The sequence below is a fragment of the Primulina tabacum genome, chromosome 13 (genome assembly GCF_025594145.1).
Source record: "Primulina tabacum isolate GXHZ01 chromosome 13, ASM2559414v2, whole genome shotgun sequence".
Classification (NCBI taxonomy): Eukaryota; Viridiplantae; Streptophyta; class Magnoliopsida; order Lamiales; family Gesneriaceae; genus Primulina; species Primulina tabacum.
The window spans coordinates 29,922,854-29,949,770 of NC_134562.1; the positions used below are offsets into that span (position 1 = coordinate 29,922,854).

The window sequence follows — 26,917 nt, forward strand, 5'->3', positions numbered from 1 at the left end:
ATCTGTAGTAGAATTTGGTTGTTTTGTGATGTTCTGAGTCGACTTTGTGATATGTATGATCTGGTGAGTATTTGGTAAGTTTTAATTTCTGCTTAGTCCTGGCCAGTGCGGTTATATGTTGTTTAACTTCGGTTTTGTTTTATTGACTCTAGTTGGATTATATTTTGATATAAACTGCTGCTTGAGTTTTCGTGATGTCCTACTTACGGGGAGGTCATGCCGAAATTTTTCTAGGCCCTGAGGTCTGTTTTAAAGTATCTTTAAACCTTTTTCCGCTGCAACTTTAAATCAAACCATTATTATTTGATCATTAATTATCATTAGAGTAAATGAACCTCACACAATTCTTGTCTTCAAAATTTAATAATTTCTAACTATTTATTTTTAATATATCCTACTTTCTGTAACCAACAAATAATTGATTTTCATTTAATAAAGACCCACACCCAGACAGCTAATAATCTAGTCTGTCACCCCTACAAACAAATTATATTATTCATAGTTTACATCAATGTATTCCATATTTTAATACAAAAAAAGTAGTCCATATTTTATTCTCCTAATATCCACTTTATAAATATATTAACAAGATAATTTTTTATTTTTTAAAACAAACAAGATAATGTTTTAAAACAAATTTCATATTATTTACACATACATCACCAGTCTGGGACTGTCAACTCATCTAAAACATACAACATATAAAGTGGACTACACCTTCAATGCTGTTGCAGACAAAGATATTCCATCAACTTCCATATAATTTCCAACTCATAGCAACTTCATTTCTTTTTTAAATATTGTAATTCTGATTCATGGTAATTTGTTTCTTTTTTTTGTGGTTGGATTTCAGTTTTATGTTGCCCTCCTCATTTTTTAACGTAACGCTGACGTATGAAACTTTGACGTATTTGTTGATATGATGTTAACGTAACGCTGACGTATGAAACGATAAAAATAAAACACCAATATAATAAAGATTCTATGCTTGTTCAAATATATCTTGCAATAGAGGGACTTTATGATGGCCCAATGAATGTCCATTGCTTCCTTCAATATCTTCCCTCACCGAGTTCTCTTTTTTCTTGCCCCAAACAACAGCATATAACCCAATAACTAGCACAACTGAACCAGCCACACTGCAGGAACATTCAAATGGATTGTGCTCATATAAACCAAGAATCGCGTGTCGAAAACGCATCCTACAATGAAGGACTTAAAAGCGTGAAACACCATACCTGCCGACGTAGAGAGCTTCGTTAAAGAAGATGAGGCCGATGATCGCAGAAATGACGATCACCAAGGGGTTGAACATAGTAACGAAAAGTGGCCCTGTCCTTGAAAGGCACCAAGACATCAAGTAGAGTCGGAAAGATATATTGATCAGACCCTAAAATAGCAAAACAACAGCATTCATTATAATCGAATAAGAAATCGAAAACATACATGATCAAATTTCCAACATTATTAGGCTACTCTGTTCGACACCATCTCCAGACAAATGAACTGATTCAATGAACATATCATTTTCTTACCGCGTATAATACAGCAACTAAGCCCATTTCTGCTTTTAACTTCCAAGCATTTAAATCTTTTTCTGCAATCAGAGCAATAACTGAGGATTGTATTGTGACAAAGACACAGTAAATCGCCAAAATGATCATCTCCACCGGGTATATCTTGAGAATTGTAGTCTGGACAATGGACCATGCCGCGGTTAAAAAGGCAGCTAATGAAATTAAAGTTCCTCCAAGAACCCAATTTTGTGGTACTGATGCCAAAACTTCGACCGAAGAGGCTAAGACTGATGGTTTGTTCAAGATTGCTGCTCCTTTGTATAGTGTCACAATAGACGCCCCCGCGACCAAAACAAGAGTTCCCAAGAACTTAAGTATGCCACTAGATTTTGTCAAATTTACTGTTTCCATCCTAAGGTTATCAACGTTTATGTTAGTGCTGGATTCTCGAATGCGAAAAGGATTGAAATCTGATATACATACATGACTTGGAGATAACCTGAATATGATGGCGAGTATGTAAGCAAAACCTGGAACCAGATTCAGTAGCTCTGATCCGAGGGTGGGGGAGCTATAGTTGATACCAGCATAACTCCCAATATCTGCTAAGCAACTTGTCACAGGAAAAATCAAGAAAACAACCTTAAATACGATGTTGTTGGAATTAAAACTGGATTCCACCGAAAGCTACAATCAGTGCTAACGTTCAATCTCGTTGTCCCAATGGACAACTAATGTTTCATAACAAAAGCAATCCAATTGAGTAGTTAAGTAATGGATTACCCGCACAAAGCAAGCAAGAAAATTTTCCAAACAACAGCAAACGAAACGGGAGGGATTTTAGACCTGCAAAGAATCAAAAACCCAAATAACCGACAACAATTTCTTGAACACCCTCCAAAAACTGAACCAAGAGAAGAATTTATTTACCTGCGGGAAATAAATGCAGTGGGGAAGAGAACGAGAGTGGCCAAGGCATTGGAATACACGGATATAATGTAGAAACTGGTACCGTTGGACATAGCCATTTTGCTTACTATCATATTGCCTGCTAAAGCAGTCATCGCCGCCACCATGCCGACAAAAGGCAGCAAGAATATCGGCCACGCCATGCTGCCTTCTCCGCTTCTGCGTTGCGGGGTTGGGTTTCTTTGTGGAGCACACGAATATTTGTCCGCTGCGTGTGTTGGACTTGGCATTCCAATTTGTACGTAAAATTCTTTCAACTTGTATTTTATTACATATTAATTATTATTACTTGCTGCCATCCGCAGCCATACAACGCACCCGAGCAAGTCCCACCAAATACTTGCAGATTTTTCCTATCTTTTTTATTTGTAATGGATACCTTATGATACAATCGATCATAAGAGAAATAATTTAAATAATATATGATATTATACGAAAAGAACATTCTCCAAATTAATATGCACTCTAGGATCGATGTAGATTTCGAGAAAAGTGATTATTTTAATTTGGGTTGGAGGTGAAAAAGAAGTTAGATACTTTAATCTCGATGTTAAGTTGAATAAAGGTGAGTGATGATTTTAATATAATTGATGATATTAAATGCAAATGAGATGGGTATTTGAGTGAACAAACTCAATCGAGTCGAATCAAAAATAATAATTTAATAGTCGAATTAGTTATATTCAAACTCGGGTTCGATTAGTTGAGCGAAAATATTATAATTTTGACTTAAATTTGGTTCGAATCTAGGTTCGATTTGGAGCTCGACTCGAAATATTCGAATATGTTCGTGAGCTACTAGAAAATAAAAGCTCGAAATATATAAATATAATTATATTAAGAGTAATAAAATATTAAAGTTCGCAAACTACAAATAAAATAATATAGACTCGAGTTTGACACAACAAAATTCAAATATATTCAAGTTCATATCAAATTTTACAATTTTAAGTACAAATCAAATGTTATTAGGGCATGCGCATCTCTCCATTGTGAGTAGGCATATGCCCACTCACAGGAGAGAACGCCTCTTTTAAAAAGAAATAATTATTTTTTAGGTTTATTTCGGATTTTTTATTTTTTTAAAACTTTTTAAATTAATCATTTTTTTGGATTTTTTATTTTATGTTTTTTTAACTTTTTAATTATATTATAATTTTAAATAAATCGTGTTCATGTATTGTTTAAATAATTCTTCTATCGTGATATTTTTTTCGAACATCTACTTTATTTAATAAAAATATTTAAATAACAATAATATTATTTTTTAAAATTAATAAAATTATTTTATTAAAAAATAAGATTATTTTTAAAAATTAGAATACTAATGATTTAAATATTGTAAAACATATTTATTTAATATTAAAAAATTTAAGATGATTGAGCGGACAATGAGACCCATAAATAATGAGTTTTAATGTCAAAAGGAATGTGAGTGAAAGAAATATGTTGTTATAATAAATATGTGGCAGTGGGCCCCACGATTTTTGATAAGTTAGTGTGTGTTATATAACTCACCATTGTAGTTACACTTGATTCCAGATATCCGTATTTTGTAACTTACATCAATCTCACATAATCAAATTTCAACTACTTCCTATCGATTTCCTACTTCTATAAAATAAGAGAGATATAGAAACATATTAAAGATTACGTAAAAATTTGTGTGAGACGGTATCACGGGTCGTATTTTGTGAGACGGATCTCTTATATAGGTCATCCATGAAAAAATATTACTTTTAATGCTAAGAGTATTATTTTTTATTGTACATATCGGTAGGGTTGACCCGTCTCACAGATAAAAATTCGTGATATCGTCTCACAAGATATATAATTGAATAATGCTAAATGTACAATTAATATATCGTTATAATGATAATATATCGTTATAGCGATATATACAACCATTATATCGCGATATTTTGTACCTTATATATTTACAAATTGAATTTTTTTATTGAATTTTTTGTGTTGTACAAATATTGATGTATATATAACATCATTCTTTATAATTTACTAGTAAATGTTGGCATATATTATGTTATATAAATTAAATATTAACATAAATATAAATTTAAATACGATAAATTTTTATTTGAAATATAATGATACCTTTGATTTTTTTTTTAAAAAAAATCAAAGTTATTCTGAAATTTTGTTGAGAGTACTTCCATGGCAACATATATTCCATAAAATTTAGAAAGACTTTATGCCGTTAAAGTCTCCAAAATATAATTTTCAAAGATTGGTCTTAAAAAACATCCGACAAGATATAAAATAATACTTTCTCAAGTGTGCACTTTATTTATTTACTTCAAACTTCAGTCAAATGTATACACTTCCAATTTAATAATTGTAATGATATCACTTGAGATAAATGAAGCTATAATAGATGTTTTGGGAATTGGAGGATAATCAATACGTTGAATGTTCATTTCTTTAAAAAAAAATTGTTGGACCGAATGTTTATCGATTTATAAAAAATTATAACCGGTGGTAGCTGTGCAACTCTAATTTTTTAAACAGTACAATAACTCAAGCATCGCGTTTTACGTTTTGATTGTTTTACCAAACAAAGACAATTATTGTATCCCTAACAATTTTTCTTCCAATAGTCGCATTATTTGAAATCAATGGGAATCGAACCCGTGACATTGGTTCTGATACCAATTGTAGGACCGAGTGCTTGTCGTTTTACCAAAAGCTAAAATAGTGGTAACAGTGCTACTCTAATATATTAAAACGTACATCTCAATCATAATGTTTCAATTGTTTTACCAAACAACAACAATTATTGCACCATGACATTATTTTTGAATTTTCAAATGTTTCAACGGAGAATAATTATTATTAAAATGAAACCAAAAATCCAAAAATAAAGTGGAGAAAGAAAATATATAATAATAATAATAAAAACTCTTGTGAGATGGTCTCATTGATCAATTTTATAAGACATATATTTTATTTAAATAATTCATTAAAAAAGTATTTTTTTATGTCGAAATTATTGCTTTTATTGTAAATATGAGTGGGGTTGACCCGTCGCGCGAATAAAAAACTGATGAGACCATTTGACCAGAGTCCTGATCGATATTAATACAAGCACTATGAATCATATGACTTGTCCATTTTATCAACAAACGGAGGTAGATATGAATTGGTAGGTGAGGATTTTTGGGTGTTTAGAATTTGAGAATTAGTGATTAGGTGTGCATATTTGTAAATTCATAAAATGGGATTGTGTTGTTCTTGTCAACTTGTAAATTGTTGTCTTCTAGCCCGCTATCTTTTCGGTTCACTGTCAATAAAACAGTAGTCCAATAATTTAATTGGGTTATAGCACAATATATTCTCTGGGCTCTTTGTACCAATCGAATTGGGTGTATCTAGCCATTACCTCATATAAAAAAGTGAATTATGTGAAGATTTTAATAATAATAATAATAATAATAAGTAACCCATTTGGAAGTTGGTAAAAAATAAAAGCTTATTTGAATTATGAGTTAAAGTGGTTTGGGATGGCGAGTTGGGCTGAGGTTAGGCATGTTTAACGATTCCTCGATTTTGGTTTCGGTTCGGTTTCGGATCGGTGGTGTCTGGCCCTAATCGGTTCCGGTTTCAAAGTCAAAACCTTGGAACCAATCCGAACCGCAGACCGGTTCTATGATTTATAGATCGGTTCCAATCTAGGTCGAAATGTTTCTGGGTTCCAGGTCTGACTATTATTATTTTTTATTATAAAATTATTTTAATTAATAGACTTTTTCTATATAGTATTTTGAGATGAAACAATATTGACTAATCATAAAAATAAAATAAGTTAAACATTTACAATTAAACATCTAAAATTCATCACGATTTATTAAAATATATTTTGAATATTTCGGATCTTCGTCATAACTCGAGCTTTGAAATTCGTCGATAGCTCCAACGGTCCTATTCTTTTTTCGGCTGCAAACCAATCTTATATGCTTGTTAGCGTGCTAAATGTTTTTTTGCTTTAAATTAGTTATTTGTGCATCAATTATTCTTCCACAAACTGAAAATGCTGATTCGGAAGCAACACTTGAACTTTGAGGAAGTAGGACATCTCTTGTAATTGTCGTTAACACTGGATAAAGTTTAGAATTTACTTTCCGTCAATCAAGAACATCGAAATTCTCTGTAGTCTCAATATATTAGCTTGGATAAATTTGAATTTAATTGTAATTTATTATTGTCACTGATTTTCATTTGAATTTTGTTGTTTCAAACTTTGAAAGAAGTTGAGTGCTCCAGTTTTGCTTTTATCTCTCGGCCTCTCTTCCGACTGCGCAATCGGTTCACATTGTTCACTAGAATACAAATCAAACAATTCTTGAAGACAATGCATGATTGACTTCTTTTGAGCATCAAAATTCTTACAAAGAAATTTAGCATAATATTAAAAAAAAAACATGTCTAACCCACTTTGACTTTGATTAGGATCAAGTAATGTTTCTAAACCATGCAAAATTCGGATATTCTCCCAATATTTTAAAACTTTATTTTCTATGTTTGAAACAAAATCATACATAACAAATTATCACGATATTCAATAAATTTATAAAATATGTTGAAAAACAAAAGTAGAAACATGCTTGAAGTAGGGTACTTAATGCCCGAAATTTCTCATTTGCTTCTTTAAAATTTCTAACAAAGAAATACAATTATTTAAAATATTACAATCATCATTAGTCAACATTAAAGATTCTACCGTAATATTATTGTAATATGGAGTAACTAAATCTTGAAAACATAACAAAATATGAAGTATGTGATATAAAGAATTTCATTTAGTTTCAATAGGAAGAAGAAATTTTTTTAAATTTAATCCTATTTGATTTGATTAGTGTTTCCAATCACGTCAATATTTTATTTTACATTATAATTTCCTAAATACTTTGAATTTCTATTAAAATAGAGATATACTCATAACATGTACATTTAACACATAATTTGATAATATGACATACACATCTAACATGAAGCAAATTACTATCTAAAATCGGTTTTGTGAACCAATAAGATATTTAATCGCAAGAGTATTGGCACTCGCATTATCTAATGTGATCGATATTATTTTATTTTTTATATCATAAATCTTAATAACATTTAAAACATATCTAGCTATAGTGTATGCATTGTGTGACTATTCTAAATGATCTAGTGCTAAAATTCTTTTTTGCATAGTTCAAGTTTCATCAATCCAGTGATATGTAACAACAAGATAAAATTTATATTTCAAATTAGTCCAATATCAGTTATCAAACTAACTCTACAAAAAATATTTGAAATCTTGATATTCTTTATATATATCAAAACAATATTTTCGTAAGTATATGCTTATAAATATTGTGAAAACCAAGTTGAATAGTACTAATAAATTCAACAAAAACTTATTGTTCAACTATTACAAAAAGTTGACAATATTTGGTAACAAATTTTACGATGAATTTTCGAGAAATTTTTTTCTAGTTGTGAAAACTTTACCACTTGAAAGATTAATTTTGGGTTATTTTCCTGCCGAATGGTTGTAGCGTATCAGAGTCGGGTTTATGTACTTTGACTAAATGTTTTTTCAAAGTGTCGATACCACGAGAACCACCACCCGTTTTATAAGAATATATGGTTTTGTAAATTTTACATACGGCAAAAGAGTTGTCCTTACCATGTTGTTCAATATCGAAGTGATCGCAAACTATGATTCGCTTTGCTCGAGCTGTTGTCATGCTCGTTGCCATCGTGTTACTCGCTCGGGTGGATGATGGTGTCCCTGCATCTTTTTGGGGAGTTCCGTGGCTTCTTCCTCCACGTGGCCAAGTTCGACTTCATCAAAGTCAGGAATATAGCCAAAATGTTTAGTAAAATCGGAAATATATTCACCTCCACCATCACCACAATTTGAAGATGATTCCATTGAAATTTGAATTATTTATGTTAGTAAATTGCAAAATAGTAAGTAAATAATAGTAAAGAGAATATTGAATGTAGATAAAATTATAATACAGTTATTGAATATATGTTGAGAAATAATAGCAAAGAGAGAAAATCGATTATAGAGAAATATATCGTTGACAGAAAATCGATGTGTGAAAATATTAAAAAAATGATCTTGTATTTATAATTTATTTGTGAGGTAAAATATATCTATTTGCAATTTGGCTCCTAAAATTAAGGGCCAAATTGTAATTAAATAATGTGTATTCAATAGCAGTTGGCAAAAACTACTCAATACACTACAGAAATTAAATGCCTTTATTTTATTAAAGTATATTAGAGATGATTTCAGGTCCGGTTCACCCATACCACACCTGATTCCCGTCCAAACCGGTTCATTCAACATGCTTAGCTCGAGCTACCCGCCACTTTTTTAAAAATAAAAATAAACTTTGACCTTGAAGGGAATTGAATGTTTTAGAGATTATGGATAAATAATGAGGAAAGTGATGGACATTAAGAAAATGATGAAATTGTTGAAAATAAAATATTTGAATGTTGAAAAAGTAATAGTTGAATATTTGAATATTGAAAATAAGAGTTGTAAATATTGAAAATTAATGTGTGATGATGTATGTAATGATGAATTTATTTTTGGATTATTTGTAAAGAAATTCTATAAATAGCCTCACCATTTGTGAAGAAATTCACAATTGAGTAGAGAAAAAAATTTTATAAAGTGTGTAGTTTGGTAAATTTTGAGAGTTTGAGATTTTTACTTTTTACCATAAATTTTTACTTTTTCATAACATGTTATCAGCACGAAGCTCTAAAAGTCCTCCATATTTTTCCAAGCTCCAAAACATAAGAAAAATGTAACAAAAATAATAATATTTATTTTACTTTTATTTATTTATTGTGTATATATTTAATATATAGTATAATGTTATTCAGAAACAATAAAAATAAATTTTTCAAAAACTTGTATAAATCCTGGGAGGATGTTAAGATGACATCTCATACTTCCGGTAAGGGATACGACAAGTATAAAAGCCTACAAGGTTTTTAAACAAAATAACTTATGACACCTCATTATAATAATGTGATATGATATACATAATTATTTAAATATGACTAATATTATATACATCATATTATTACCATAAAATTATACAAATACATACATTTATTTTTTTTACACCAACGGTCATAAACGGTAACAAAACGACTAGTTTTTGCCCTATAAATATGATCTCACAAACAAATTCAATCACTCCAACTTTCTCTTCTTCTCTACCAATTATTCTTCACCAAATTTTTGAAGAAAAAAAAAGATAACTTTCTCAAGGTTATTTTTAATTTATTTGGTTATCATACTCACGAGTCTTGTATTTATCGGAGAATATCCTCCTCGTGTGTTTTCTTTATTTTTACGAATGCTTGTACTTGTTGTTTATCCATTACTTTGTATTGCAATATTCATTAACTAATAAAATGCATCGTAATTTTTTTAGTATCACCATGTCAAACTTGGCAAAGCTCGAATTTATTGCTCTTGATATTACGGGGAAAAATTATATGCCATGGACTCTCGATGTAGAAATGCATCTTGAGTCATTGGGTCTAAGCGAGACCATTAAAGAAAATGATATATCTTCATCACAAGAAAAAGCAAAAGCTATATTTTTGCGTCGACATCTTGATGAAGGTTTAAAATGTGAATATCTTATCGAAAAAGATCACACGACTCTGTGGAAAGGATTAAAAGAAAGATTTGAACATATAAGGGAATTTATACTTCCGACCGCCCGTGATGAATGAAATATGTTAAGATTCCAAGATTTTAAGAAAGTCAGTGATTACAATTCAGCGATATATCGAATAATCTCGTAGCTAAAATTTTGTGGACATGAGGTTACATAATCGGAAATGCTTGAAAAAACATTTTCCACGTTTCACGCATCAAATATAACTCTACAGCAACAATATAGAGTGCGTGGATTTGCGAGATATTCTGAACTCATCGCCTGTCTTCTTGTGGCGGAAAAGAACAACGAGCTGCTAATGAGAAATTATCAGTCCCGACCTATTGGATCAACAGCATTTTCAGAAGTAAATGCTGTAAGTAAAAATAAATTTAAACCTGGAAACCAAAATCAAATTCAAAGACAAGGTTTTGGTCGTGGTCGTGGACGTGGACGTGGAATTGGCTGTGGTCGTGGTCGAGGCCGTGATTTTGAAAACAATCGAGATAGTTATTTTTATAACTCATCTCAAAAGGGCGTCACGAACCACCCATTGAAAAGGCATCATGAGAATATGAGTGTTAATGAGAATCACTCAAAAAGATTTGAAAGTTCTTGTTTTAGATGTGGTACTCCAGGACATTGGTCCCGTATTTGTCGAGCCCCTGGGCATCTTTATAAACTTTATAAAGAATCAATAAAGGGGAAAGAAAAGGAGATCAACTTCACTGAACACAGTGAACCTTTGAGCGATTCAACTCATTTTGATGCCGGAGATTTTCTGATTGATTTCTCGGACAATGATCAATTTGCTGGTGGAATAAATATGTAAAATATTTTTATGTACTCGTATGATAATGTTTTATCATGTGTTATATTTTCACATATGCATTGTATTGTATTTTATTTTTATAAGTGTATTGTCAGTAATTTTATTTCATTGCATTTTTTTTAAGTTCAAATATGGAAAATGTTATGAATAAAGCTGAAGTTTGCATATCTGATAGTGGTACAACGCACACTATCCTCCGAGATAAAAGATATTTCTTGGAACTAAAACCAACAAAAACAATGGTGAATAAAATATCAGGTCCTGTAGACTTGATTAAAGGTTGTGGGAAAACACAATTTTTTTACCTAATGGTACAAAATTTTTGATCAATGATGTTTTGTATTCACCACAATAGAAAATAAATTTATTGAGTTTTAATGATATATATTCTCATGGGTATGATACTCAAACAATGAATGAAGGAAATGAAAAATATATGTGTCTTATCACATATAAATCAGGAAATAAATATGTGATTGAAAAACTACCAATGCTCCCTACTGGATTGCATTATACACATATAAGTCCCATTGAATCAAACATGATATTTGATAATTCTTCAATATTAACAAATTGGCATGATCGATTAGGACATCCTGGTTCAACAATGATGTGAAGAATTATAGAAAATACACATGGTCATTCGCTGAAAGACCAGAAGATCTTTCAGAATAATAAGTTTCAATGTAAAGCATGTTCTCGTGGAAAACCTATTATAAGACCATCACCAGCCAAAATCCAAACTGAATCACCAATGTTTCTTGAACGTATTCAGGGTGATATTTGTGGACCAATTCATCCACCATGTGGACCATTTAGATATTTTATGGTATTGATTGATGCCTCCAGCAGATGGTCACATGTATGTTTATTGTCAACTCGAAATGTTGCATTTGCAAGATTACTTGCTCAAATAATAAAATTGAGGAATCAATTTTCCGATTATACAATCAAAAAAATTAGACTTGATAATGCTGGTAAATTCACTTCCCAAACTTTCAATGATTATTGTATGTCTATGAGAATCATTGTTGAGCATCATGTTGCTCATGTGCATACACAGAATGGATTGGCTGAATCATTGATTAAACGTCTGCAACTGATTGCTAGACCAATGATTATGAAAACAAATCTACCTATTTCTATATGGGGACATGCAATTTTACATGCCGCTACATTAATTCGCATCAAACCAAGTGCATATCATAAATACTCCCCATTGCAACTTGCATTTGGTAAAGAACCAGACATTTCTCATCTGTGAATTTTTGGATGTATGGTGTATGTGCCTATTGCACCACCTCAACGAAAGAAAATGGGACCTCAAAGAAAGATTGAAGTTTATATCGGTTATGATAGTCCATCAATCATTCGATATCTTGAACCTCAGACAGGCGACGTGTTCACATCACGTTTTGCTTGTTGTCATTTTAATGAGGAAATCTTCCCAATGTTAGGGGGAGAAAAGAAACATACCGAAAAAAAAATTACATGGTATGTATCATCATTGTTACATCTGGATCCAAGAACAAAACAATGTGAAAAAGATGTACAGCAAATTGTGCACTTGCAAAGAATAGCAAATCAAATACCAAATGGATTTACAGATGCAAAAATGGTAACTAAATCATATATACATGCTGTAAATGCTCCTGCTCGAATTGAAATTCCAAAGAAACAAATTGAAAATACTCATGATGTCATAAAACGCCTGAAGCGTGGAAGGCCAGTCGGTTCCAAGGATAAAAATCCTCGAAAAAGAAAATTCATAGAGAAAAACGATGATCACAAAATAGAGAATGATGTTCCTGAAGAAACACATGAGGATGAAAATGTTCTGTCAGAAACACAAACTAACGAGAATCACGAAATCTCTATCAATTATATTAATACTGGAAAAATATGGAATCGAAAAGATATAGAAGAAATTGATGATATATTTTCTTATAATGTGGCAATCGACATCATAAATGATAATGAAGATCATGAACCAAAATCTTTTGGTGAATGTAAAAATCGGCAGGATTGGATAAAATGGAAAGATGTCATCCAAGTTAAATTGGATTCGCTAAATAAACGTAATGTTTTTGGACCTATTGTCCTTACACCTGAAGGTGTAAAACCTGTTGGATACAAATGGGTTTTAATTCGAAAGCGAAATGAGAAAAATGAAATAGTAAGATATAAAGCTCAACTTATTGCACAAGATTTTTCTCAAAGGTCTGGAATTGATTATGAAGAAACGTATTCTCCCGTGATGGATGCAATTACGTTTCGGTATTTGATTAGTTTGGCGGTATCTGAAAATTTAGAAATGCGTCTTATGGATGTTGTTACAGCTTACTTATATGGATCACTTGATAGTAATATATATATGAAAATCCCTGAAGGATTTAAGATGCCTGAAACACAAAGTTCAAAACCCAGAGAATGTTATTCTGCGAAATTACAAAGATCATTATATGGGTTAAAGCAATCTGGCCGAATGTGGTATAATCGGCTAAGTGATCACTTGATGAAAAAGGGATATGTAAATAATTCAATATGTCCTTGTGTTTTCATTAAGAAAACAACATCCGGATGCGTAATTATTGCTGTATATGTTGATGATTTAAACATCATTGGAACGAACAAGGAAATTCAAGAAGTTGTGTCATACTTGAAGGAAGAATTTGAAATGAAAGATCTTGGAAAAACCAAATATTGTCTGGGTTTACAAATTGAACAAAAAGAATGTGGAATATTTGTTCACCAGACAAATTATACAGAAAAGATCCTTAAACGTTTTAATATAAATAAATCAAATTCTTTAATGGTTGTTAGGTCATTAAACATAGAAAAGGATCCATTCTGTCCATGTGAAGATGATGAAGATATTCTTGGTCCAGAAGTACCATATCTAAGTGTTATCGGTGCCCTTATGTATCTTACAAATTGTACAAGGCCTGATATATCTTTTGCCGTAAATTTATTGGCAAGATTTAGCACATATCCAAAAAAGAGGTACTGGAACAAAATTAAACATATATTCCGTTATCTACGAGGAACGACATACTTGGGACTTTTGTATTCAAAAGATGCTAATCCAAGTATAATTGGTTATGCCGATGCTGGATACTTATCTGATCCACACAAGGCACGTTCTCAAACTGGATATGTATTTACTCGTGGTGGAACTGCAATTTCTTGGCGTTCACAGAAACAAACACTCGTAACAACTTCATCAAATCATGCCGAGATTATTGCACTACATGAAGCAAGCCGTGAATGTGTGTGGTTAAAATCAATGAGCCAACATATCCAAATCTCATGCGGATTATCATTCGACGAGAAGCATGTGATACTATATGAAGATAATGTTGTATGTGTTGCTCAATTGAAAGAATGATACATAAAAAGCGACAGAACTAAACATATTCCTCCTAAGTTCTTCGAATTCACCAAGGAGCTTGAGAACAATAAATATATTGATGTTCGTCACATTCAATCAAGTGAAAACTCATCAGATCTCTTCACAAAGGGACTTCCTACGACAATATTCAGAAAGCACATATATAATATTGGGATGTGCAATCTACGAAATTTGTGAAGAATTGTTCGTGTCAACATGAGGGAGAGTTTATGTGACTGCACTCTTTTTCCTTTACTATGGTTTTTATCCCAATGGGTTTTCCTAGTAAAGTTTTTAACGAGACAGTACAAAAACACGTAATGAAGACATCATCATATCATGATCATCATCACAAGGGGGAGTGTTGAAAATAAAAGATTTGAATGTTGAAAAAGTAATAGTTGAATGTTTGAATATTGAAAATAAGAGTTGTAAATATTGAAAATTAGTGTGTGATGATGTATGTAATGATGAATTTATTTTTGGATTATTTGTAAAGAAATTCTATAAATAGCCTCACCATTTGTGAAGAAATTCACAATTGAGTAGAGAGAAAAAATTTATAAAGTGTATAGTTTGGTAAATTTTAAGATTTCGAGATTTTTACTTTTTACCATAAATTTTTATTTTTGCATAACAGAAATGATACAATGATAGGTGAATTTTGAACAACTTTGTATTATTTATTTGATTTTTGTCAAACTTTATTCAATCTTAATTTTTCAAGCTAATGATATTGATCGTGGAACTAAATGGTTTAATATAAAGATGGTGACCTCATGATTTTGAGTGCACATTCGTCTTGTCTACTCTTATATGAACATTATAAGGTCAAACATCAAATGCTACATTTTAACAGTTACAAAACAATACATTCACATTACATTTGAAAATAGTAATCAAACCAAACATATATACAAAACAAAATATTAATAAGATTTCCATTTTTATTACAAAAATAAAAAATAAAATAATTTGGAGTAAGAATTTCTATGCCTCTTCAATTCTATCTTGCAATAAAGGGACTTGGAACGAGGGTCCATTGCTTCCTTCAATATCTTCCCTCACCGAGTTTTCTTTTTCCTTGCCCCAAACAACAGCATATAACCCAATAACTAGCACAACTGAACCAGCCACACTGCAGGAAATGCAATTGGATTGCTCGTATAAACCAAGAATCGCGTGTCGAAAACGCATCCTACAATGAAGGACTTGAAAGCGTGAAACACCATACCTGCCGACGTAGAGAACTTCGTTAAAGAAGATGAGGCCGGTGATCATAGAAATGACGATCACCAAGGGGTTGAACATGGTAACGAAAAGCGGTCCTGTCCTCGAAAGGCACCAAGACATCAAGTAGATTCGGAACGATATGTTGACAAGTCCCTACATTGGCGAAACGAGAGAACTTGTTATAATCAAACAAGAAATAAAATGCCCCACGTATAAACATTAAGGTTGAAATATATATTAACTTTTTGGATACAAGATCGAATTTCCAACATTTAGATTAGGCTACTCCGTGCACAGATACAATTTCCCAACAGAACCCGTCATTGCTATGATCTTCAATGCTATATTACAGAGGTTAATCTCACATTTGCATAGTTTAATTATTCCTTACTTGTATCTTTATAAACAAATGTAGGAAATTGGAGTAAAAGATGATCAATTTTGACCAAGATTCGAATGGGTTTTGGCAGATTGATTGTTAAAAGAAAATCCAACTTTCAAATAGATAAGTTTAGTATATTTATTTTCTCAAAACCAATTTCGGATGAATGTGATATCTATAGACAAAGTGAGTTTCTCAAAAGCTAAACACGAAGCATGGTGAATCAGTTATATCAAGCATCAAGAATTGCAAGATTAATAATTTTAAGTCAAACAATAGAAACACCATAAGTCTATGATTGAATGCATAAAATTTCAAGTTCTAAAAAAAAAAATTAAAGACTTAAAATTGAACTCCAAGAAAAGTATCATTTTCTTACCGCATATAATACTGCAACTAAGCCCATCTCTGCTTGTAACTTCCAAGCAGTTAAATCTTTTTCTGCGATCAGAGCAATAACCGAGGATTGTATGGTCAGAAAAACACAGTAAATCGCCACTATGATCATCTCCACTGGGTATATCTTGAGAATCGTCGTCTGATATAACATACCAAGTAATTATATCAAACTTTGCAACATTTTTTGTAAACTTATTTAGCCTTACTAGAATCAAACCTGAACTATAGACCAGACTGCGGTTAAAAAAGCAGCCATTGCAAGCAAATTTCCTCCAAGAACCCAATTTTGTGGTGATGCCAAAACGTGTACCGAAGAGGTAAATCTTGATGGTTTGTTCAAGATTGCTGCCCCTTTGTACAGCGTCACAATAGACGCCCCCGCGATTAAAATTATAGTTCCCAAGAACTTGAGTATTCCGCTTGATCTTTTCAAATTTAGTGTTTCCATCCTAAGGTTATCAAGTTTTACGTTAGTGCTCGATTATCGAGTGCGAAAAGGAGTGAAATCTGACATACCTGAATATGATGGCGAGTATGTAAGCAAAACCCGGAACCAGATTCAGTAGCTCTGATCCGAGGGTGGGGGAGCTATAGTTGATACCAGCATAACTCCCAATATCTGCTAAGCAACTTGTGACAGGAAAAATCAAGAAAACAACCTTAAATACGATGATCTTGGAGTTAAAACTGAATTCGACCCGAGATCGAAGGCTTATTGTTTAACCAAAAGATATAGTTAATTGTAATTGTGTAATACAAATCATTTAAATCGTCCCCAATTCTTGGTTTGGATCGATGTCATGACGGGGTAATTAATGCTTCTCGACACAAACAATCCAACCGACTAGTTAAGTAATGAATTACCCGCACCAAGCAAGCAAGAAAATTCTCCAAACAACCGCAAACGTAACTGGTGGGAATTTAGACCTGCAAATAATCAAATACCCAATACAGCCCACATAAATTTGTTGAAAAATTCATACCCACCAAAAACCAAGCCAAGAAAAGTGTTTACCTGCGGAAAATAAACGCAGTGGGGAGAATAACAAGAGTGGCCAAGCCATTAGAATACACGGATATAATGTAGAAACTGACGCCTTTGGACATGGCCATTTTGCTTACTGTCAAATTGGTTGATAAAGCCGTCATTGCTACCACCATGCCAACAAAAGGCAGCAAGAATTGCCGCGACATGCCGCCGCACGCGGCCCGTCTCCAGCTCTGCGTTGCGGAGTTGGGTTTTCTTTGTGGCGCACAAGATTTGACTGCTTCATGCATGTGGGTGCATTTGCAGGAGTTCAATAGAATCTCACAAGCTCAGCTTGTATTAGAATATATTTAATTATTTATTTATTCATTAATATTTGCTTGCTTCCGCATCCACATGAATCGTGAGGCACACAAGCAAATCTGACCAAAATATTCTAGTTTTTTTTTAAAATTATTTTATTGATATCATTTGATACAGTAGAAATATAAGTTTTTTTTTTAATTTAAAAGGCAATATTATATGGAAAGAGTATTCTCGACACACACACAACCTAATCATACTCTTTCCATATAATATTGCCTTATATACATATATATATGTATAAATCATACTGTTAATTATATATATAGTAATAGTTTTTATATGTTGCGAGTAATAGTTTTTATATGATATCTATCAATCGTGTTCATATTTGAGTTTATCACTGAGATGACATTTTCCTAATATATATGATGAATCATACAAAAATTGTACACGTGAGAACACGAATTTCCAGCACTAGCTAGCATTTTTGCAGCAGCTAGCGAAATTTCAGTAGTAATGCAAAATTTCCAGCAGAAGCTAATAATTCAGAAGTTGGTATCTTTCCAGCAGATTAGAATCAAGCAGCAGACAACAGATAAAATCCAGCAGCAGAAAAGCGAGATTCCAGCAAACAGTTATTGATTCAGCTTATGACTTGTAACTGAAGCATTTAACATGGAATAAAGGCTGTTAATGTCAGATTATAGCCATTAAATAGGGAGGCTAACAGTCAGAATTTTGTCTATAAATAACACCCTCAGACCTTTGAATTGTTGTTACACATATCTTGAGAATATCACTTGAATTTTCGAGCTAAGAGAGTGCTTATTTTCGAGCAGTAGAAACCAGTAGCAAGAACTAGCAAATTCCAGACTTCTACCGAAACCTTATAGCAAATTACGGTAAGTGGGCTTATGTATAAATATCTTGAAATCAGTTTGATAATTTCTGTTTTATATATTTCTGATCTCTGATTTCGAAGCACTGAAACCTAGTGAACTAATGATTGGAATATATATTTGGAACATTTCTGAATTCTGATTTCTGATTCTGGCCTCACCCCTTAGAGGAGAGAACATATAGGGGACTGATATCAATTTAGCCATGAAATTCACAAACGTGCTCAGTGCTTACTTACTTGCTAAATTCTGATTTCTGTTCTGAATATTGATTCCTGTTCTGCAAAGAAGAGTTTTCTGTATATTATTTGTATTACTGTTTCTGTTGAAAATGATTTCGAAAACTGGGAGTTATTCCCGCCCCCGCTTATTGAGTGACAATCATATCATTCACCCACCAAAACCATCTCAGATAAGAACGAGGAAGAAATATTAGAAGAAGAAGAGCATATTCAGTTTTGGGGCTGGTGAAGAAGACTGTCATTTCACTCACCCACCAAAACCATCTCAGATAAGAACGAGGAAGAAATATTAGAAGAAGAAGAGCATATTCAGTTTTGGGGCTGGTGAAGAAGACTGTCATTTCTTATTTCTGATTCTAGTTTATGTTATTTCCGCTGCATCTGTTAAGATATTGTTATGTATGGTTTTACATTTCCGCTGTAAAACATTACTATTTGAGTTGTAACAGATAATTGATTATTGAGTATTATAAAAAAAAGACTGGTTTCTGAATTTTGTACTTCTGAGACTTGTTGCTTTCGAATGTAAATTTGAGAGCAACGCCGCTGTCGACCAGCCCCCGTCCCGGGGCGTGACATTGAATTGGTATCAGAGCTAACCAGGTTTCATAATCTGGGGAGGAGAACTAGAAATAATAAGTTCTGATAGACTTCTGAAAATAAGTTATGAAAGTTACTGTAATAGACTACTGAAAATAAGCTACTGTAATAGACTACTGAAATAAGTGGAAAAAAATATCAGTAGACCGGAACCAGCAGATAACCAAAAAACAGTAACATCAAAACCAGTAGTCTGGAACCATAGCCAGCACATGAAAATCAGTAGATCGGAATGCAGCAGACTGGTTTTAACAATGCTGGAAAGCAGCAGACTTGACTGCAGTAGCATCAGAATTTCAGTAGGAAGTGAATTCCAGTAGGCGCAAGCAGTAGGCCTTGCAGATTGTATGGAAGTTGAGGTGTTTTTCACACAAACTTCAAACGGCCATAACTTTTGATCCAGGAAGAATTTTTACTATTAAAAGATACGGTTGGAAAGCTCTCAACGTAAAATCCTTCGTTTAGAAAAGGATATCATCATTTCCGTAAAATTTTCCAAAATTTTGAAATTTTGAGAAATTTTCATTTCCAAACGGCTCAGTATTTTTACACCAAATTTGGTACACTTCATGTTCTTTATTTGAAGGATTTTTAGTAAATTTTTCACGAAATTCTGAGACCGAAAAATTTTGAGCTATTTTCTTCCATTGAATGTTATAGGCTGTACTGATTCTGTTCATTCCAGTAATTGTCTATAGTTTGACTTGTATTCTTGAGATCATTTCTGAACCTTCACTCTCATGTTTTGGATGTAGGATATGACTGACCAGGTTAGCTACATTAAGAGCTTAGAGAAAAAGCTAGAGAAACTAAAGGAACATAATTACTGCCTAGAGCTGGACAAAGATGAATTAGAGCGTCGAGCAGAACACTTAAGAAGTGATGTTCAACGATATGCTCACTATCTGCATGAGGCAGAAGAGGGGAATAGGAAAGCTCAAGAGAAGTTCGAAACCTCCCAAGAGACTGTTGCAGAGTTAATCGAGTTACGTGATACCTTGGTTGAGAAGATCCAAGTGCTTAAGGATCAAAATCACCAAGTCGTTCACCAGCATAATCAGTATAGTGAACAGACTGATGTTCAGATTCAAGATCTACAGGACACTGTTGAAGTTCTTAGCGACCAGAATGCAGTTTTGCATGGTCATATTGAACATCTAGAAGCAGTAATAGCCAACCATGAAGACGAACCTGAGGAGGATCCTGAAGAAGATGAAGAAATCGAAGAGGATCCTATGGATTTGGGATTAGAAGAAGTGATAGATTAGACCATCAGTAGTAGTTTTTTGTAATAACACTCATTTCAATTACATTTCTGTAAGCATTTTCGATGGTTAGTTGTAATTGCACTTCTTGAGAAATCAATAAAAATTTATTTCTATCCATTGGTTTCATATTTAATTTTGAGCAATTACTCAATCATTTTGCTTCCTTTGTTTAGTCTCTATTCTGCCATCAACCTTAGAACTTTCATAATTGTAGGAAATGGACGGACGACCAGTTAGAAACAATTGCAATCCTCGCTACGGCAATCGCAACAACAACCGTAATGATGAGGATCCATAGCAACAATCACCAGCAGTTGGCCTCAGCTAGGCGGACCTGATGGCTATAGCTACGATTGTGGCAACCACGCTGCAAGGGTTTGTCAACCCTAATGCTAATCAGCCACCACCACTACCTCCAGCTCAGAATGGGACTAAGCAGCACTATAAGGCTCTCCGAAGAGCAAGAGTCCCAAATTTCGACGGAAACTCCGATCCTAAGGTCGGACAAAATTGGATGAAGGAGGTGGAGAACCATCTTCGACTACTTGAGGTTCCACAAGGGATCAAGGTAGATGTGATTACACCTTTTCTTGTGGATAAAACAGCCAAATGGTGGGAAGGAGTCTCACCAGCTATGGTAAGGGCGGGACCTATCACTTGGCAAAGGTTTCGAGAGGTATTTCTGAAGCAGTACTTCCCGACAGCAGTTCGAGTGCAGAAGCTATCAGAATTTGAAAGTTTGGTTCAAAAACCAAACATGACAGTGGTGGAGTATTCGTCCAAGTTCCACTCATTGGGAACTTACTCCCCAACCATCATGGGAGACGAGGCCTTGAAGATGCATCGCTTCAAGAAGGGATTGAACAACCGTATTCAATCTGCCTTTGCCGTTATCGAGCCCAATAGTTTTGATGAATTGAATCAAGAGGCGTGAAGGTGAGAACAAACTCAAATGTCCTCAGTCAAGCCAGTACCAATTAGGCCAACAATTCAAGAAGCCTAGGTTTTCAAGCAACCAATTTATCAGTGCTCCATCCAAAGGAACCCCTTCTTCTCAATCAAGCAAAGAGGGAGTCAAGTGCCAAATTTGTGGATTCGCTCACACTGGTGAATGTCGTAGGAATTATGGAGCTTGTTTCTGTTGTGGAAAGATGGACCATCGCATTACTCAATAGCCCTCTTCCAGATCCAAGGAATGGTCCAGCAGGAGGAACCACTCCAAACAAGCCTAAGAAAAACAAGACAAATGCTCGAGTTTATGCTCTTACTCAAGAAGAGGCTGACAACTCAAATGACGTCGTGGCAGGTACCATTATAATCAATGATATACCTGCGTATGTGTTATTTGATTGTGGTGCTACACATTCATTCATGTCTAAGAGATTTTCCAAGAAGTTAGGAGCTAAGCCTGATAACTTAGAAGAATTATATAGAATAGCAACTCCTGCAAATCGAATTTTAGAAACTCGGACTCTATATCGGGATATTAGTGTTTTCATAGAAGATCAGAATTTCAAGAAAAACCTAATCCAACTAAACATGGAGGAATTCGATGTAATTCTTGGAATGGATTGGTTAGCCAAGAATCATGCTTTAGTAGACAGTCATTGAAAGACGGTAACCATCCAAACTCCACGCCGAGAGAAAATTTTATTTCATGTTAAGACAGAAGAACGAAAGACTCTTCTTTCTGCATGCCAGACTTGGAAAGCCATGAATAGTGGAGAAGAAGTTTACCTAGCTATGCTAAGCGAGGTAAAGAAAGAAACCCCACTTACACTAGAAGAGATTCCAGTAGTACAAGAGTTCCCGGATGTCTTTCCGGAAGAACTCCCTGGCACAATTCCCGACCGCGAAGTGGAATTTGAGATTAATTTAGTACCCAATGCTACACCAATCTCAAAAGCACCGTGCCGAATGGCTCCAGCAGAGTTGAAAAAACTAAAAGAACAACTTCAAGAGTTGTTGGATAAGAAGCAAATCCGATCGAGCGCATCTCCGTGGGGAGCTCCTGTTCTGTTTGTGAAGAAAAAAGACGGAAACATGAGATTATGTATTGATTACGGGGAACTAAATAAGATCACAGTCAAGAATAAGCACCCGCTTCCAAGGATAGATGACCTGTTTGACCAGCTCAAGGGAGCTACATTCTTTTCCAAGCTCGACTTAAGGTCGGGCTACCATCAACTAAAGGTCAAGACAGATGATATTCCGAAGACAGCCTTTAGAACAAGGTATGGATACTATGAATTCATGGTGATGCCGTTCGGGTTAACAAACGCTCCGGCAGTATTCATGGATCTCATGAACAGGGTGTTCAAACCATTTCTTGACAAGTTTGTTGTGGTATTCATCGACGATATTCTGGTATATTCGTCAAGTAAGGAAGACCACAAAGAACATCTTCGTCTCACCCTCCAGACGCTGAGATAAAAAGAACTTTACGCCAAATTAAAGAAATGCAAATTTTGGTTAGAGAGCATCACATTCTTGGGACACATAATATCAGCAACAGGAGTATTTGTGGACCCTAAGAAAGTTGAAGCAATCTTAGATTGGTCTAGACCAAAGACTGTGATAGAAATTCGAAGTTTCTTGGGATTAGCAGGCTATTACCGAAAATTTGTTGAAGGATTCTCTTCAATAGCAATACCTCTCACCAAACTCACACAGAAAAACTCTAAATTTCAATGGAGTGAAGATTGTGAGAAAAGCTTCGAGACTTTGAAGAAGAAGCTTACCTCCACGCTAGTGTTGGTATTACATATGGAAGGCAAAGACTTCACCATCTACAGTGATGCGTCTCAAGGAGGTTTAGGATGTGTAATCATGCAAGAGGGAAGGGTGATTGCATACGCGTCGAGGCAGTTGAAGCCGTATGAACAGAATTACCCAACACATGACCTCGAGCTTGCAGCAGTGGTATTTGCACTGAAGATTTGGAGACACTATTTATATGGTGCTAGATGTGAAATATTCACCGATCATCAAAGTCTCAAATACTTTTTCACGCAGAAAGAGTTAAACATGAGGCAAAGACGGTGGATTGAACTCTTGAAAGACTACGACTTGACGATAAGCTATCACCCAGGCAAAGCCAACAAGGTAGCAGATACTTTAAGTCAAAAGAATACGAGTAAAGTGATCCTGACATCACTTTCAGCACAACCATGTCTTCGAGAGACAATCAAAATAAGTCAAGATAGAGATTCCGTTTTGGTAAAACTAAAAGAGCAAGTTAAAGAAGGGAAAACGCCAGATTTCGAGACGGATAACAAGGGAATCTTGTGGATGAAGGGACGATTGTGCGTACCAGACATCGACAACCTTCGACAAGAAGTAATGTCTGAAGCACATAAGTCAAAATTTTCAGTCCACCTTGGCAGTACCAAGATGTACAGAGATTTGAAGAAAAATTTATGGTGGAGTGGAATGAAGAAGGACTTGGCAATGTTTGTTTCTAAGTGTCACATGTGCCAACAACTCAAAGCAGAACACCAGAGACCTGGTAGAATTCTTCAACCATTAGAAATCCCGGAAGGGAAATGGGAACATATTTCCATGGATTTTGTAGTTGGTTTACCCAAGTCGAGACAAGGTCATGATGGCATCTGGGTAATCGTAAATAGACTCACGAAATCTGCGCATTTCTTACCTGTCCGCATGAACTATAATTTGGACAAGGTAGCCACACTCTACATGAATGAGATCGTACGACTACATGGAGTTCCAGCTAGCATACTATCAGACAGAGATCCGAGGTTTACATCCCGTTTTTGGAAGAGATTTCAACAAGCTATGGGGACCAAAATTACTCTTAGCACGACCTATCATCCTCAGACCGATGGCCAAACAGAAAGGACAATTCAAACTCTAGAAGATATGTTGAGAACATGTGCTCTAGACTTCAGTGGTAATTAGAGCGAACATCTGCCCTTAATCGAGTTCGCATACAATAATAGTTATCACAATAGTATTGAAATGGCACCATACGAAGCTCTGTATGGACCAAAGTGTCGATCACCATTGTATTGGGATAAATTAGGGGAAAAAGCCATCGTTGGACCCGAACTAATCCAAAAAACAGTGGATAAAGTTTGTTATGATCAAAGAGCGACTAAAAGCTGCACAAGATCGACAGAAAAGCTGGGATGACCTGAAAAGAAGACCCGTGGAATTTATAGTTGGCGAAAAGGCATATGTGAAAGTGTCACCCATGAAGGGTGTAGTCCAATTTAATAAGGCTGGAAAACTGAATCCCAGATATGTTGGACATTTTGACATTCTAGAGAAAGTGGGAACACTTGCTTATAGATTAGCACTTCCACCCGATATGTCAAGAATCCATAATGTTTTCCACGTGTCACAGTTAAGAAGATATATTTTCGATCCAAGTCATATTCTTGAAGCTGGACCACTGTTGGTTGAGGGAAATTTAAATGAAGAACTGAAGTATGAAGAAATTCCAATTCGAATTGTGGATAACAAAGACCAAGTACTAAGGCGACGAACTATTCCATATGTCAAAGTACAATGGTCCAATCACACTGAAAAAGAAGCTACTTGGGAGTTGGAAGAAAAGATGTGAGAACAATACCCATACCTCTTTGAGGATCATGTATAGCCATGTTTCGAGGACGAATCTTCTCATAAAGAGGGAGGGATGTGAGAACCCGAATTTCCAGCACTAGCTAGCATTTTTGCAGCAGCTAGCGAAATTTCAGTAGCAATGCAAATTTCCAGCAGAAGCTAATAATTCAGAAGCTGGTATCTTTCCAGCAGATTAGAATCCACCAGCAGACAACAGGTAAAATCCAGCAGCAAAAGAGCGAGATTCCAGCAGACAGTTACTGATTCAGCTTAGGACTTGTAACTGAAACATTTAACATGGAATAAAAGCTGTTAATGTCAGATTATAGCCATTAAATGGGGAGGCTAAAAGTCAGGATTTTGCCTATGAATAACACCCTCAAACCTCTGAATTGGTGTTACACAAATCTTGAGATTATCACTTGAATTTTCGAGCTAAGAGAGTGCTTATTTTCGAGCAGTAGAAACCAGTAGCAAGAACTAGCAAATTCCAGACTTCTACCGAAACCTTATAGCAAATTACGGTAAGTGGGCTTATGTATAAATATCTTGAAATCAGTTTGATAATTTCTGTTTTATATATTTCTGATCTCTGATTTCGAAGCACTGAAACCTAGTGAACTAATAGTAGGAATATATATTCTGAACATTTCTGAATTCTGATTTCTGATTCTGGCCTCACCCCTTAGAGGAGAGAACATATAGGGGACTGATATCAGTTTAGCCATGAAATTCACAAATGTGCTCAGTGCTTACTTACTTGCTAATTTCTGATTTCTGTTCTGAATATTGATTCCTGTTCTGAAAAGAAGAGTTTTCTGTATATTATTTGTATTATTGTTTTTGTTGAAAATGATTTCGAAAACTAGGAGTTATTCCCGCCCTCGCTTATTGAGTGACAACTATATCACTCACCCACCAAAACCATCTCAGATAAGAACGACGAAGAAATATTATAAGAAGAAGAGCAAATTCAGTTTTGGGGCTGGTGAAGAAGACTGCCATTTCTCAGTTCTGTTCTAGTTTATGTTATTTTCGCTGCATCTGTTAAGATACTGTTATGTATGGTTTTACATTTCCGCTGTAAAACATTAGTATTTGAGTTGTAACAGATAATTGATTATTGAGTATTATGAAAAAAAGACTTGTTTCTGAGTTTTGTACTTCTGAGGCTTGTTGCTTTCGAATGTAAATTTGAGAGCAACGTCGGTGTCGACCAACCCCCATCCCGGGGCATGATAGTACATTTACTAAGTCAGTGTCACCTCAGCAATGGACAAAAAAAGAATGGTTTGTGAAAAACATATCAAATTGTATATAATGTCATGGTTAAATAAAGCTCAATTTCCTACAATTACAAGCATTTCAAGTTTCTAAGGGTACATGGTCACCGACGATTTCGATTAAGAATAAATCTAGCAAGCGAACTAGGTAAAATTATAGTAAATAGATTATGAGTCCAAATAGTGATCTTACAGAGAAAAATATTAAATTACTAGATTTTTTTATCACTTAACTTAAGCTAGACAAAATAAATAAATGAAGATATATGAATTATTAATCTAAACTATTAAATAAAACATTTGCAATAAAAAAAC

The 26,917-nt window shown here is 34.1% G+C and overlaps 2 protein-coding genes and 1 long non-coding RNA gene across 3 annotated transcripts in view; 1 reads left to right on the forward strand and 2 right to left on the reverse strand.

Annotated features, from left to right (window-relative positions):
• The window catches only part of LOC142522773 (uncharacterized), a 105,190-nt gene that overhangs the window by 10,344 nt on the left and 67,929 nt on the right, over positions 1-26,917 (forward strand). The gene's annotated exons all lie outside the window — the stretch shown is intronic.
• LOC142522397 (WAT1-related protein At4g15540-like) lies at positions 955-2,736 on the reverse strand. Its single transcript, XM_075625769.1, has 6 exons — positions 2,448-2,736; positions 2,301-2,363; positions 2,017-2,130; positions 1,536-1,929; positions 1,239-1,390; positions 955-1,139 (listed from the first exon to the last, which is right to left on the reverse strand). Exons 1-6 carry the CDS (start codon positions 2,714-2,716, stop codon positions 983-985), a joined length of 1,149 nt encoding a protein of 382 aa, XP_075481884.1. The 5' UTR covers positions 2,717-2,736; the 3' UTR covers positions 955-982.
• Positions 15,300-17,771, reverse strand: LOC142522484 (WAT1-related protein At3g28050-like). Its single transcript, XM_075625911.1, has 7 exons — positions 17,442-17,771; positions 17,291-17,353; positions 16,943-17,056; positions 16,644-16,875; positions 16,407-16,565; positions 15,647-15,798; positions 15,300-15,550 (listed from the first exon to the last, which is right to left on the reverse strand). The coding sequence occupies exons 1-7, from the start codon at positions 17,702-17,704 to the stop codon at positions 15,403-15,405; spliced, it is 1,131 nt and encodes a 376-aa protein (XP_075482026.1). The 5' UTR covers positions 17,705-17,771; the 3' UTR covers positions 15,300-15,402.

Coding starts and splice junctions, on each gene's coding strand:
- LOC142522397 (XM_075625769.1), bottom strand. CDS start 2,716: ATGCCAAGTCCAACACACGCAGCGGACAAATATTCGTGTGCTCCACAA. Junction 2,131..2,300: donor TTCTTGCTTGCTTTGTGCGG/GTAATCCATTAC, acceptor TCCTGTGACAAG/TTGCTTAGCAGATATTGGGA. Junction 1,930..2,016: donor ATACTCGCCATCATATTCAG/GTTATCTCCAAG, acceptor TGATAACCTTAG/GATGGAAACAGTAAATTTGA.
- LOC142522484 (XM_075625911.1), bottom strand. CDS start 17,704: ATGCATGAAGCAGTCAAATCTTGTGCGCCACAAAGAAAACCCAACTCC. Junction 17,057..17,290: donor TTCTTGCTTGCTTGGTGCGG/GTAATTCATTAC, acceptor TCCTGTCACAAG/TTGCTTAGCAGATATTGGGA. Junction 15,799..16,406: donor TAGTTGCAGTATTATATGCG/GTAAGAAAATGA, acceptor TCGCCAATGTAG/GGACTTGTCAACATATCGTT.